This window comes from Populus euphratica, unplaced genomic scaffold (genome assembly GCF_000495115.2).
Source record: "Populus euphratica unplaced genomic scaffold, PopEup_1.0 scaffold126.1, whole genome shotgun sequence".
NCBI classification, from domain to species: domain Eukaryota; kingdom Viridiplantae; phylum Streptophyta; class Magnoliopsida; order Malpighiales; family Salicaceae; genus Populus; species Populus euphratica.
In genome coordinates, this window is record NW_011500016.1 from 390,378 (window position 1) to 405,256 (window position 14,879).

Here is a 14,879-nt window from a genome sequence, read left to right on the forward strand (position 1 = left end):
TAGTAGTAGTAGTAGTAGTAGTAGTAGTAGTAGTAGTAGTAGTAGTAGTAGTAGTAGTAGTAGTAGTAGTAGTAGTAGTAGTAGTAGTAGTAGTAGTAGTAGTAGTAGTAGTAGTAGTAGTAGTAGTAGTAGTAGTAGTAGTAGTAGTAGTAGTAGTAGTAGTAGTAGTAGTAGTAGTAGTAATAATAATAATAATAAAGAAAGAGAAGAAGAAGAAGATGATGAGAACTTTGAGATGGAATATTAATGTAACGATTAAACAATGATAATAACAAATGTCAAGGTTAGAGGTTCCACTAATGGTATATCAAACAAGTATAGTATAAACTCTTATTATTGAATTGGAAACCACACACAAAGGAGGTTCCAATCAGATTATATATTGTTAACATGATTACATTAGTCATCTTATTCAATTAATGCTAATACTTGTAAATCTCGTCAAGCATTCATGATTATAACTTATGTTAACAACAAATCAAGTTCCTTTCATAGCTCAGGTGTCGGTTATACCATACATTATGGGCTATGAAAGTGCCAAGCATTTGTTGTACCAAGTGTTATACAACATAAATCAAGATTAGTCATTTAACAAGCAAAGTATTAAAGAGTGAACAAGATAGCAAATATAAAACATGTTAGTATCAAACATTAAAGTCCATATTAAGTTTACATTATACTTATTCTTACACCATTAGTGTAACCTTTTCACCTTGACATAATTAACTTAGCTAGACATAATGAAAGAAAGCAAAATAGATAAACAAAATAAGAACATAAAAGTTAACTAAGTAAAGGAAAGGAAATGAAAGGCATAAACTTAATATTAATGAAAACAAAGCATAAAAAATACAAAGAGAGAAAGGAAGAGCATGATCTTGATCTGGACACCAAGATGCCTAAATGCATGGCAAATGCCTCCTTTTATAGGCCAAAAATGGGAACTATTGATTTGATGACTAATTGATAAGTGGGTGACCAACTTTTGACTTGGTGACAATCCTTATCTTCTCTTGTCTGCCCAAAACGTCATTGATAACGTCAAAATTGGAGCCAGTTGCAAACATGAAAGTTGTAGGCAATTGTCTCAGCTTTCTTGTGTAAACAATTCAGCTCATTTGGACTTCTAGAACTCCAGATATGGCCAAAATACCGAACAGTGCTCGGGCTGGAAGACAGATTCGGGCTTCTTTGTTGTTGCTACAATTTGGACTTGATAATGGCCTTTTTAGATCTTGGGCTCCATATGAAAGTTGTAGGCCTATGTCTTACCTTTCCATCCATATAAATTGGACCTAAATCTGAGATCTGTAGCTCCAGATATGACCCAATTACCGAACAGTGTTCCGGTTTGGATTGCACCGACATCTCTTTTCTAAGTTTGGCCATCTCTTTATCCTTGCAATTTAAGTTCTTAAAGTCATCAATCAATCCTTTTATTTATGTGATAGGCCTGCATTTAAAATGAATATTTACCACAAATTAAAGGTATCTTATATTATTAGATATATTATTATAAAACATGCTTTAGTTAAGGAGTTATTGATACTTCAAGTGAAAAATGATGATATAAAACCATGATAAAAATGCATTTTTAAGTACTAATCACTTTATAAAAAATTTTATAAAAATGCATTTTTAGGTACTAATCACTTTATAAAAAATTCATTTTTATTTATAAATAAGGAAAGGAATTTTTTAGCATGGTTTTAGAAAAATATCTGTGTTGATTTTCCTTTGCATCTTTTGAAATTTACACCAAGTTTGTAAAATTGCTTAAGGATTTGGTTAGTGTTTCAATAACTCTAAAATTTTAATTTATAAAAAATAATAGTCAACATCATAATATAAATATTGAACCTATAAGTATGCTAGTATTTAAGTACTAAGAGTTAACTATAAAATTTTTAGGATTATTTTATATATTTATCAATTTTAATTGAAGTATTTTCACCATACTAAACGAGTTGTGAAGAAATCTTTTGTCATCTAGGATATGTGAACTCTATCAAAATACCTACATGCACCTTTCCTATAAGAAGTTATATGGCTTTATGAATTCATAATAAATCTGGAATGCTAGATTTATTTATGGGAGTAAATCTTTATTTTAAGTTATAGATAAATAGCAGTTAGGAACCCATCAAAATTTTAAACCATATAATACAACTTACCTTAGGTAAAGTACATTAGAGGTGCTACTATTTTTTCTAGCCACAATTAGTCTCTTATCTTTTTTTTAAAAAAAATGTGATGCAAACCTAAAGGATAAGAACCCACACTATTGAAAGAGCAACCCAATAAAGCTAAAATCATATTACAATAAAGAACCTGGCGTAATGATTATATGAATCAAAACACCCATGTTGTTAGATGAAAAATATCCCATCACTACGATTATAATGAGTCATAAAATGGAAGTATAAAGGAAGAATATACCACAAAGATACTTGATCTTTGATAAGTTCAAAAACCAAAAGTATAAGCAACCTCGCCACATGCAAAATATTATTCTAAACATAATTCAAGTCTCTAAAAATATCAAAATACATGTTAAATAACCCTATTTATACTAGCTAAGATGTTCTAAACAATGATAGAAGAATAACAAAAGAGCTCTTAATAAAATAGAAAAAAGAATCCTAAACCAACAAGAAAAATAATGTAACTTTTATATAATAGCTTATGAACCTTATCATAAGACCTTGTTTATGTCTGATTATTATTGAATTTTAACCTTATAGGAAATAAGGCCTTCAAAATATGCTTGTACAATTTCTATCCGATCAACAATTGAATCAAAAGTTATGTTTATTAGTGTAAATTATGTATTAGAAAAAATAAGCTCAAAACTACCTCTAATGTTTTTGAATAATAAGGATTATTGCTGTATAAGGAATTCTTGCTAAATAAAAATTGTTGCTAATTGATCTTCTAGGAAAGTAATGAATTCATGCAAAATAAGAATTTCACATTTAATTCAATCTTTGTCTAATAAAAATCCACAAATCATATAAAAAACAGTCTTTTTCTAAATGTTCTTGTTTGCTTATATATTTTTATTTTTATTTTCAACATGTTGTTTTCTGTTCTTGTTTGCTTATATATTTTTATTTTCAACATGTTGTTTTTTCTCATCTGATAAATTATTATACTTATCATATATAAATAGAAAATTTGAAATATTTAGTTTTCATATCAACTAGAATTGCAACAAAATTTTATCTATAATTTCATGAATGGCTCAAACAATATACAAATATCTAACTTGACAAATTTAAAAGTTTTAAACTCAATCATTATTATGAATCAGCCTAATCAAAAAAAATAATCATTATTATGAATCAGCCTAATCAAATTTTTTTTTAATGTAACTAGTTTTAGGCTTTGTAGTTGATCTTATTGAAATTTTTAATTAATGATTTATTAATGCTCGTTAATAATCATCAAAATATAAAATGCTAAGACAACAAAAGCCAAATTAAGAGAAATATAAATATATAAAAATTTTCAAAAGGTAACTTGGAATGATAAAACTGAGAAAAAAAAATGCATTATTCATGTAGTGAATAGGGAAACCGAGTTTATTTGGTAATTATTGTTAGTGACGGAAACAATGAACAATTCATTTTTTTTTATCATTTCAAAATGACGACAAACACAGTTGTTTCGTACAATAGAGATTTACTATTCATTAAAGATGGATATATCAATTGCTTCCTCCATTTATAACAACCGTGCTTCGGTCTTGTAATCAGTTTTCTCGAATTCAAGAGCTTGTAGCTTATTCAATAATTTAAATGTGATATGCAGTATTTTTTTGATTAATTAATCAAAGGAAGCATGCAAGAAAAGCAATGTGAGTTTTAAAATATTTGCTTCTCCAGAACACTTAATTCCATTGATGCATCTTAAAATCTGAACCTATCATCTTCAATTTCAAAGTCAGAGGTAGCACTTTTCCCTTGAACAGAGCAAGGATGCCAATGATCTTATGCAAGGGCTGCGCGGCTTACAACTGAAAACGGAACTCAACCTCCAGAGGTAAATTAGCCAGCTCTCTTCTATTTTATGCAGCCATCGACCAAAAATGGACATCGTTGCCAAGATGTCTATTTTGCACATGTAAGCTCTCCAGGACACTAACACAATGTACCTGCATTGTATTGGTGCCTAGAATAAAAAGAGCAATGCAGCCACAACGCAACATGAGCAAACAAACTTGACCAAAGGAAAAATAATAATAATAATAATAATAATAATAATAATAATCAGCATCCTAACCAATTTAAACTCAAGAATCTTAAATCAACAAAGACTTGTCAATGTTGAACAATTTTTTGTCAACATCTTGCAACACCAGAGTCCATTTTGCAGGAAAAATGACACCCAGGTTCCCTCCCATGGCTAGGATATCAAACAGGCCAATGGAAATACCCATGATAAGTTCTGCTATCTACTTGAACAAGAACGCGCTTAGAAACTCAAATTTACAAAATCTTCCCGAGGGGTCTCAATTCCCTTGGCAAATCATCAAAATTCCCTGCATTTACATCAGACTGCAGCATAGGCCGCTTCCCAATTTTCCAAATAATGCCCTCCGCCAGATGCTCCTTGCTTGGAGTCAGCATTACAAAATTTGGATCAGCTCTTTGATAACTGCATATGTGGACTATCAGTAAGGATAGAAAATCGTTGCTTGCAAAGATTTTAAATTTAGAACACTTCAATTACCACATAGAGCTCAAGCTCATGCAAGCTCGTCAACATGTCAGGATCCAGTTGTCATAAAACATGAAAACTTGATGACTTCTACAACAAGTTTGATCATGTTTCTCGAGCTTGCGGAGTATCACTGCTCAGCAGCTTTTTTTAGATGTTTACACTAGGTTACAAAAGGACAAACAAATTAATTAACCTGGCTTCTCTGAGATTTTCAATACGGATTCCAAAACCATATGATGTCTTTCCAATGATACGATCTCTAGTAGCTACAAAACAATCACATTATTTGCTTGGTTACAAAACTGAAAGCCTCATAACAGTTTACACACTTATACCAAAAGTGACAAAAACAATATTTGTGATGAAATAAAAAAAAATGGAGCTTCATACATGTAGAGTTGGAGGAACAATGTATTCATACACAAGCAACTGACTTTCTCATTCCTCTCTACAAACACCTTGTTCTTACCTTAGAGCAACCAGTAGTACTAATCACGAGTGCAGAAGTGACTTCAAGTTTTTAGGTTCGAGCTTCAAACAAAGGGTTTCTATTTCTCCAAAATTTCATAACTTGTGATCGAGATTTCTCCAACTAGCAGAGTATGATGCAGTGCAGGAACAAGAAAGTTTACTTGTTTGTCTATAATTTAGTACATTTAGACTTTTATTATTATTTAGGTAGCTTGCTACAATTTTGTTGTTGTTGTTGTTGTTGTTGTTAAAAGGTAATACTTTATTAGGATTTGTATTTCCTACTTATTTTGGTGTCTATATAAACACCACCTTCTTTATAGAAGGCATAGAACATTAATGATTATGAATTAAGGATCAGAATTAAGCATTGTTTCTTCTGTTTATTCGAATCCTTTCCCATAGGCTTTTCTTTCAATTCTTCAGCCCTCTTCAATAGCAGTTTACCCTCTTCTATGGGGTTTTCTTTATTCGACTTCAATTTTTTTCTCTCCTGTAGGGAATTCAGTTTCTTTCTACCTTTTTCTACCAACTTATCCTAGATCAGTATGTTTCTTGCCAAAACTTTTCTGATTGATTTATCATATCTGGATCAAAATGCCTAAGCATCAACAAAACAAGTCAACTCAGCATGTTATGCATCAACCAAAGCAGCAATCCCGATAGAAAACATCGATGCAGAACATCAGCCCAACGTTTAAGTGATTTTGAACCACACCCTCTAGTTTTGTTCCATGATATGGGTGCACTTTCACATTTCAAAGTTTACAGCATCTATTTCACTTTTATCATGATTACAAAAATCCACTATTTGCCTGAGATAGACACCACAAAACATTTGAGTGTTTCATTTTACATTGCATGCCCAAATACAAGTTAGTATATGCAGAGCACCATCCCTTAAATGTAATGTACCAGACTATAAATCAATATGTAAACCAAAAGGGTTTGAAATAAATATTCTAACCATATAATATAGCTAATAATTGTGATCTAATTTATATTTATAATGGTCTAAGCTAAAAAAAGAAAAGCAATCAAAACCGATCCACAGACAGCACAGCAGAGTGAATACTTGAAACTATTTATAACCACTAGTACCTGAAATATTGAAGGTGAAGGAAGGTTTCCACCATGACTTGAAAGCAAATGCTAATGTTGAGCTGAGAGGTCCAACCTTTCCCTGCAAAAGTTTGGAGTACAGACATGTGTCTAGCACAATACTATCTGTAACTATAATAATAATATTGCTCCAGAATTACAGCTACCTTCAATAAGAAATTTTTATTTGCTTGCCAGGAAGCAGCAGCTTGAAAGGTGGAATCTGGGATATTGTTTGATGTTTTGGGATCGTCAACCCTTCAAAACTCAACCACATTAAAATCTGATAATAACATTGATTACATTCCAAGAATTTCACTTGTAATACCTTGTCTGTAACTCAAATCCAAAGTCAATGTAATTCGTAATGCCAACTATTTCATTTTCTTCAAGCGGATTCTTTACCTGTGTAGTTGAAACAGTAAAGCTTGTCAGAATTCAGGAAAACATATTTATCTCCTAAAACATATTTATCTCCTAGGCACTCAGAATCCAATATCAATGTTTCCTAACCAAGCTGCTGTATAAAACAATGGTTAATTCTAGTTTTGCTGTTCCTTGATCTTCTAAACAGCAGATGGGTAAGAAAACCAACCTATATTCAGATTCAAATTTCATTATCAATTCTAGAAGATCAAGATATATTAACCTTCTAATGGTTTCATTTAACATTTTCGCATATGAAAAATTCTTGGAACTGATCAAACCAACTGCAACTAGCATACAAAAATGGATGATAAACCACCACAAGCAAAACTTAATCATGTTTTAGCTAACATCTTACAATATAAGAAAAAAATCATATAGAAATATAATACAAACTGTTTGACCCATGATCCAGTTACAACATATACTCTAATAATCTATAAGTTAGATTCTTTTTGTAATTAAAAATCCCCTGAACACAGGAGAAAGGAAATAAAGTTTTCATCTGGTTGATATAATTGACTGCACCTTATGTTTACAGAAATGCCAGTAGAGATTATCTATCAGACTATTTGCATGTCTTTTGATGAAAACCCACAAAAGTCCACTCACTACTCGATAACTAATGCATTCCATCCCGCGAAATGTTCAATTTGATCTACCTAAACAGAAAGAACAAAAAAAAACCTAGTACATGTAAAAACAAAGAATCAATTAATAATATGATAGCTTGTGAGAAATCAGCCTAATGGTCAACAAGTTTATGACAAGCTGTATATATAATTGATGGAAACAAAAAGCCATTTGTAGGACAAAAGACAGAGAAGAGAAGGATACCCGTCTCTGGACGACCACATGTTGATAGAACGAGGCAACGAACTACAGTTGAAAATAAGCATATCAGCACTCAATAAAGTGCATAATATAGGATGAATAACAAATAAAAAATTTAACACCAGAAAATGATCATTATCTTCTAAAATGCAATAGATGCTTTCACATTTTGATTGTTAAGGCAAAATCCAGAACCTGGTTCTAGTATTCAAGCCATGTTAGAAATATTTTGGATTTTTGTCCTATGAAGGATTTGTTGTGAACAAGGGTTTGTTATTTGTGGAATTATGGTTGCATAGAGCTTGTTTAGCAAGAATTAAGGGGAAATCAGGTTGCGAACAGAAACCTGCAGCACTCTATCAGCAGAAAATTATGGCAAGGGAGAATAAAAATTATAGGAAATAGGAGAACAAGAGAAAGGAGAAGAAACCTTAGGCACCAAGACTTCAAAATAACATAACTCTCAATTTATTACATAACTCAACTGTGGTGAAAATTAAAACACACCATCCCTAACTATTTATAGAGATTAGGAAACCATAAAAGACTAGGATCACTGATCCTTAGAAACTAAACGGGAATAAACTATGAAAGAATAAGACAGATTCCTAAATAAGAGTAGACCTACAATGTGATTCTAGAAATTACCATGAAAGGGAATCGCAGGGACATGCATACAACTCTGCCCCTACTTACAATATAGCCCAAAACTGAAATTCAAATCCTTAAACTGAGAAACCTAACTTTATAACTTATTCTTTGGCTAGAAAACCTCTTTGTTGATGAAGAATTGCATAACTTAGTTTTGATTTTCTGTACTAGATAGATCTTCTTTAACCTTAACTTAAAGTGTATCATCATCAAGGGGTCTGCAATATAGCAAAATCATGAAAAACCTGAAGCTAGCATTAAGATACCATGTTCCACATACTATGACACCATGCAGTTTAATAAAGCTTTAAAGAATAAAATAAAAATGCATAAGAAACTAACCTGAGAAGTTTTAGCAAGTTCAAGACTGAAATTGAATGAAGGGCTCAAGGGGCTCCCGGATCCTACTCCATATCCAACTGCGGCACTCCAATTCATTAAATTCTTGTATTTAGCGCCATCTTTGGTTCCATCTAATAGAGCAACATCAACAAGTTGAACATTACACACCACTTTTTAAGAGTTGTCTCCTTGTATATCTAAAGAATTATTTAAAAATAAAACAATGAAATATCATTTTTAACAAACTAATATATGGACCAGCAAATTGAAAAATACTAATAACTTAAGGCATGTTCTGTGCAAGATTGGATAAGACATGACAAGACAATTTCACTTGTAATGGTCTTTGTTATGCAACGGGACAAGACGAAAGCAGTTTCTCTCCCATCTCAGAGAAATTTTCTTCCCTGCATTTTTATAATGGGACAATCTTGTCACAGCCAGTCCAGTTTCTCCCATATCAGCCAAATTTTAGTCCCTGCATTTTTTAATGGGACAATCTTGTCACATCCAGTCCAGTGCAGTCATATCTAGTCCCATCTGCTCACCAAATGTACCCTAAGTTAGCAGTATAGCTAGTATTTCAGAAATTTTGCGAAAAGATGAATTAGATCCCTTGAAAGATGTATGTTATTTCCCTTAAAAGACAGTTGCTGCAATCCACATGATCATCAATTTCATCATTTAATTGACAGAAAAATATCCAACCCAACTAATCCTTGCAACCCTTCCCCTTTGCTCTTTCTCTTTGATTTCAGAATGCATGCATTTACTAGACTACTCTATACAAACTCTTAATGTGCAAACAATTTAACAGAAACATGCAAATGCGTTCACACACTTGCACTCCAAAGATTATGAAAACCTTAATCAAAATAAGTATAGGATGCAGTCAGAAGAACGGACATCAGCTCCTTAAAGCAACTGAACTCAAGAAGTATATCAAGAAAAACAATAATAAATAAGGGGAAAAAAAAGACAACATCAAGAGAAGACAGCCAACTTACATCTAGGAAAAGGAAGCAATATTCAGATTCATGAGGCTACTTTAAGAAACTTGTAAAATAAATTTAACATGGGAAAAACTTACATTGCGGCTCATATTGCACACCAACAGTTAGCCTTCCCATTTTGCTCACTAGCCATGCATGCTTTGGTGACTCATATTTAGCTGGAAATCACAACAATAATATCCAAAATACATGTGAATAACTAGTATCTCCAAAAGCTGGAATCACTCATATTTGGGGGCTCATAATTTCTAGGATACAAAGTGTCAGTCAAGTAAACACATGCAAAGAAGGATAGTTTCTCCAAGTAATATGGCCAGAAGATGATGATCCCAGTAAGTGGAGTTGGAATTTTCCTTTTTCAGTTTAGTCACTCGATTAATTAATTATACATTACTAACAAACTTAGAAAAGTGGACAGAAGAAGAATATATAAGCTAAAGACTATAAATTATGGTAACAAAAAGTCATTAGTTCCCCATGTCACCCCACTCTCTTTTTTGTATTCTTTTATTTTGTTTTGTAGTTTATATCATTAAAGACCCATCTCTATAGAGGATAGAGATTATTCTAAATGTAAAGTAAACAATAGAAGGGGTGAGAAATAATGGAAGAATTATTAAATAAAAAGACTAAACAGATGAAACCTAGATTTATTTATTGGATCAGTTGTTATTTCTCATCTACAAAACATTCAAGGCATATGAGCAAAATTTTTAATCTTAAATGTTCAAATGAATATATGTAAATATATTTGTGCGTTCATGTATGTGAAGGTTTCTTTTTTATAATGAATGAAAAGTTTGTTGTTGATAGAGCATAAAAAGAAATACATGGATAAGGAACAGCAGCCCACCTTTACTGCAATATGCATGATAATTAGGAAATACAACAACAAATCGTTTTTATAATCAAGGTATAAATTTGATTCCAGCTTCTTATCTTATGATAGAACATTGGTGTGTTAATGAGGTCTCAAATGACTAAAAAGTCCAAAATATTTGTTTCACTATCTGCTACGACAATCAATTTTCAAAGTTGAATGGAGTCAATTGACCCCACTCACATACACTCAAAATACAACTGGCTCTGTCCGTAGACCCGTCATTTTTGCTTCAGAGAAAGAGAGATGTAATGGAAATAATATCATTTTAGCCAGGTTCTAGAACTGCAGTAAATTCTGAAGAACTTGTTTAAATATGAAGCATAGTCTTTGCAAACGATTAAAAGTAGAAATTATACAATACATCTGGCATTCAAATTTTGCATTCCTAAATAGATATCAGTTTAGAATTTATTTCCTGCCCCACCCGACCCTCCACTACCTTTTCCCCTGCATCCCATCTACATGGTATTTCAAGGAATAAAGCTATAAGAAAAATCACAGAAAATGTTAATACAGTATCATTAGGAAATCTTCCAGACAGAAAGAATAAATAAAGATGAGAGCAGAAAAAATGGAAAGCAGCAATCAAGGGAACCCATGACCACACTCATACATGCATCCATCCATCCACTCACATGCATATATGGCCATTAAAATGAATTATATATCTAAAATGACATTATATAAATTTAGATTACATACTGGCCAAGGGCATAAGTGTGGCTCCGACTGATAAGTTTTCTGAGCCATATCTGAGTCCTACAACACCATAATCTTCCGTAGATATTCTGCAACAATAGTGAGCTTTGTGAAAGGATAAATTTGAAAAAATAAAAGTCACCAAGATAGCCGAGGACTCATTTTACATCATTCTAACTAACAGTAAGGAGGGGCATACCTTTTTCGCATAAGTAATGGAAAAATGCCGAACGCCCCAAATCCATATTTAGGGTAGTAAGCAGAAGAGCGCATTTGCAAAATGCTGAGGTGTACATTTAAAGTTTAGATGGTCTCGGCAAAGAAGAGCACAAATACTTAAAAATAAAAGGAATATAACAAGGCAAGGTAATATTTTGCTCACGGGTCAGAACTTGAAACAAAAAGGTCCATGAATGAATGAGGGTCATCCAAATCACTGCTCATACAAAGACTCGTTGTTAAATAGTTGCAATAGAGCATTTAGACAGAGGAGAGAGGGAGGGAAAAACCTTTGCCAGCGAAACAAAGCATTTCCCACAATGTTCTCCTCCGGTTTATGGTTTAGCGGACCTGAAAGCTAATCATTTTATGTTAAGGGGCGAAAAAAACAAAGGTTAAGGGTCTATTTGGGAGGGTAGTTGAGGTTGTTTTTCAAAAAAAAAATTGCTTAAAAATACATTAAAAAAATCTTTTTGTTATTTTAAAAAATTCATTTTTGACAGTCCATAAAACGATCTAGAAAGACAAAAAATTCAAAATTGTCGTGCAAAAGCAGCCCCAAATAGGGCGTAAATCATAGATCATATAATGCATGTCTAATAGTAAAGTAACATAATTTTGAAAGTAAAAAGTTGTAAAATAAGGAAGATGAACAGTGTGGAATGGATACAGTTGCAATGAAATCGACGTGAGGATCATCAATTGGCTTCAGCATAATTCTTGTGGCAAAATGTGAGGCTTCCTCAAAGTAATCATCAAAAAGGCACTTCAAAGCCAACTTCCCAAATAATATGTTATAAGATGACTCCAGCATCCTACAATTATATATGTATACGTATAATTCAACATAAATGTACTACTATTCCATACCTAAAATAGAAGCAAACTTGATATGAGAACTGTACTCTGCTCTCTCTGAAATCATTTTTTAATAATTTCCCGCAATCTAAACAAAAATAAATAAAAACCTGGTGCGGGCAGCCAGAGGAGGGAAGTCGAAGAGAGGAGGGACCAGCACCATAGGTGGTGGTGGCTCCTTGTTCATCAAGTTCCCCATTCTCGGTTTTGTTTTTTTTCAATGTTGAGCAGATTTCTTCTGCTTAGAAATAAATAAAACTGGGAATCAATCAAATGTAATAAAACATAATAATAAAATAATTAAGTGAAAAAGAGATGGATAGGATATGATTACTCACTACTGCAACAGAAACCTCTAAATCCTCGCGCCTCCAACGCATCTCTCTCTCTCTCTCTGGGGTTGATGACGATTTCAACTCTCCACTCCCCCCTCCCTCCTTCTTTGCTAATCCCCACTCACGTGGCACTGCATACTGCTGCCATCATCTTAATTTTGTTACATAATTACAAATCTATCCCTAGCCTCTCTTTTTTAATCCATTTTAGGATTTACCGTATCATGTAATTTTTTTTAATTATTATGAGTATTTAAATTAGTTTGCTTATATTTTAATTAATTTTATGAATTATAAAATTAATAAATATATAAATTTTAAATAATCCTAAAATTTATAAGACTTGAACTGATAACTTATTATACCTACAATAACATGAATTTTTAATGCATTGCAAGGTTATAAAAAAACAATTTGATATGATATAAATAATATAATATAAACTTGAATTGAAAAATTATAAAATTATAAGTTAATTTTTTTAATTAATTATATATTAATAATTATAGTTAAAAATTTAAATTATATTAAAATTTGATAAAGTGAGAAAATAATATTATAGTCAATGAGTGATGTAAATAAATTAAAAGATATAAATAGTATAAATCAATAAATTAATAATATGAAAAAATAAAAAATCTCATAATAAAATTTTTCAATACAAAAGAATCACTGAATGGTAATACATATTCATAAATTTAGCAATAACTTGGTTGTTTCCATCATAATAAATGGTTTGCAAGTTAATGAGTCCAAGTAAATAGTTAACTAAAATAAATTTAATAATGAAATAAACCCCTAAATAATGGTTAATGCGATAGAAAAACTTCAAATTAAAAATAATTATTTAAAATAAAATAATAAAAAGTCTTAATGTTAAAATTTATTCATGGAGCCCAAATCTCCAATTTTCGTATATTTTTGGCAAATTTGAGCTCTAATTTCAAATATATCATTCTCTCTTATCTAGATAAATTATTAAGTCTATGATATATAATTTAAAAACTTTAAATGTCTAGTTTCCAGTCCAATTTTAATCGCAGCAAACTTTCAGTGATAAGTCCAGATATATCCTAAACAATACACGAAGATCTAATTTGATATATTTAACAAGATTTGTCTACTAACTTTGATCCTCTAAACTATTATGCTCTCAAACTTTATTTGACCTGAAAATTTACCACAATATATTCTCATGTGTCTATTATTATTATTATTACTACTACTATTACTACTATTACTATTATGATTATTATTATTAGTATTATTATTACTATTCTTGTTCTTGTTCTTGTTGTTGTATTGTTGTTATTTATAATTTATACAATTAACCTTCTTTTGGTTCAAGCCGGGTCTTATTAAATATTTATAATTTATACAATTAACCTTCTTTCAGTTCAAGCCGGGTCTTATTAGATTATTTATTACTTCAACGCTCCTGTACTTGGAAGAAGATATCAATTTTTTAGTCATGTCACTTGGTTTTTCTATCAAATTATTAAGATCTCTCGAATAATAAATAAGTAGTATGCATAAGTATAATATCAAACAAAACTATATCCTTATATCTTCCAATCGAAAAAGAAATAAAGAAATCAAGCCCTGCTTATGAACTTTTCCTTATATCTTCCAATCGAAAAAGAAATCAAGCCCTGCTTATGAACTCTTACTTCTCTACGATCATTTAATTATTGAAATTTGTAAGGCTTTTCATGTTTAATAGTACTTAGATTCAATTTGTTTACAAATTTAGTACTAGCAACATTAGTATAACTCTCATTATCAGCAATGAATATGTTCTTCCTTTGTTTTTATACGTCCTACTTTTTAATTTTAACATTAGGTGCTCTTATAATCATCAAAGTCTCTGTATCAATTGGATACTCAACATCATTATTATTCTCAAGTGGTGGCATCTCATCCTTTTTGAATTAATCACTTTCAAATTCAATATACTTATGCTCTTTTATAACTATAATCCTTTTATTTGAATATTTTAAAGCTATATGTACACTTTCTAGACACGTGAAATAATTAAATATCACAACTATAATTAGATGGAATATTAGCTTTACCTTTTATTTTAATTTCAAATCTTTCCTCCAAGTCTTCAATGATTAGCTTTGTTGCTTATAATATTTGGCTTTGACGTAGTAAGCTATTCTCTCATATAATTCAACATCCAAACTAAAAAAAACCCCACATTACTTTATTGACCTTTCCTCTTCAACCTACTCTTTATCTTGGCAATCATGTGAACCATATCTTAAAGCTTAACATAGGACTGCAATTCAACCACATAAGCTATCTTTTTATTCAATT

General features: G+C 31.2%; 1 protein-coding gene across 2 annotated transcripts; it reads right to left on the reverse strand.

Moving 5' to 3' along the window:
* Nucleotides 1-4,259: 4,259 nt before the first annotated feature.
* Nucleotides 4,260-12,687, reverse strand: LOC105141704 (beta-galactosidase). Of its 2 annotated transcripts, none has more exons than XM_011049013.1 (15): nucleotides 12,561-12,687; nucleotides 12,333-12,460; nucleotides 12,035-12,179; nucleotides 11,655-11,722; nucleotides 11,528-11,581; nucleotides 11,345-11,428; nucleotides 11,149-11,234; nucleotides 9,641-9,721; nucleotides 8,551-8,681; nucleotides 7,561-7,602; nucleotides 6,626-6,702; nucleotides 6,465-6,555; nucleotides 6,298-6,379; nucleotides 4,919-4,991; nucleotides 4,260-4,659 (listed from the first exon to the last, which is right to left on the reverse strand). In XM_011049013.1, the coding sequence occupies exons 2-15, from the start codon at nucleotides 12,419-12,421 to the stop codon at nucleotides 4,491-4,493; spliced, it is 1,272 nt and encodes a 423-aa protein (XP_011047315.1). In that variant the 5' UTR covers nucleotides 12,422-12,460; nucleotides 12,561-12,687; the 3' UTR covers nucleotides 4,260-4,490. The 2 variants fall into 2 exon arrangements, with proteins under 2 accessions (XP_011047315.1, XP_011047316.1); XM_011049014.1 differs by having other exon boundaries at nucleotides 12,333-12,463.
* Nucleotides 12,688-14,879: the final 2,192 nt, after the last annotated feature.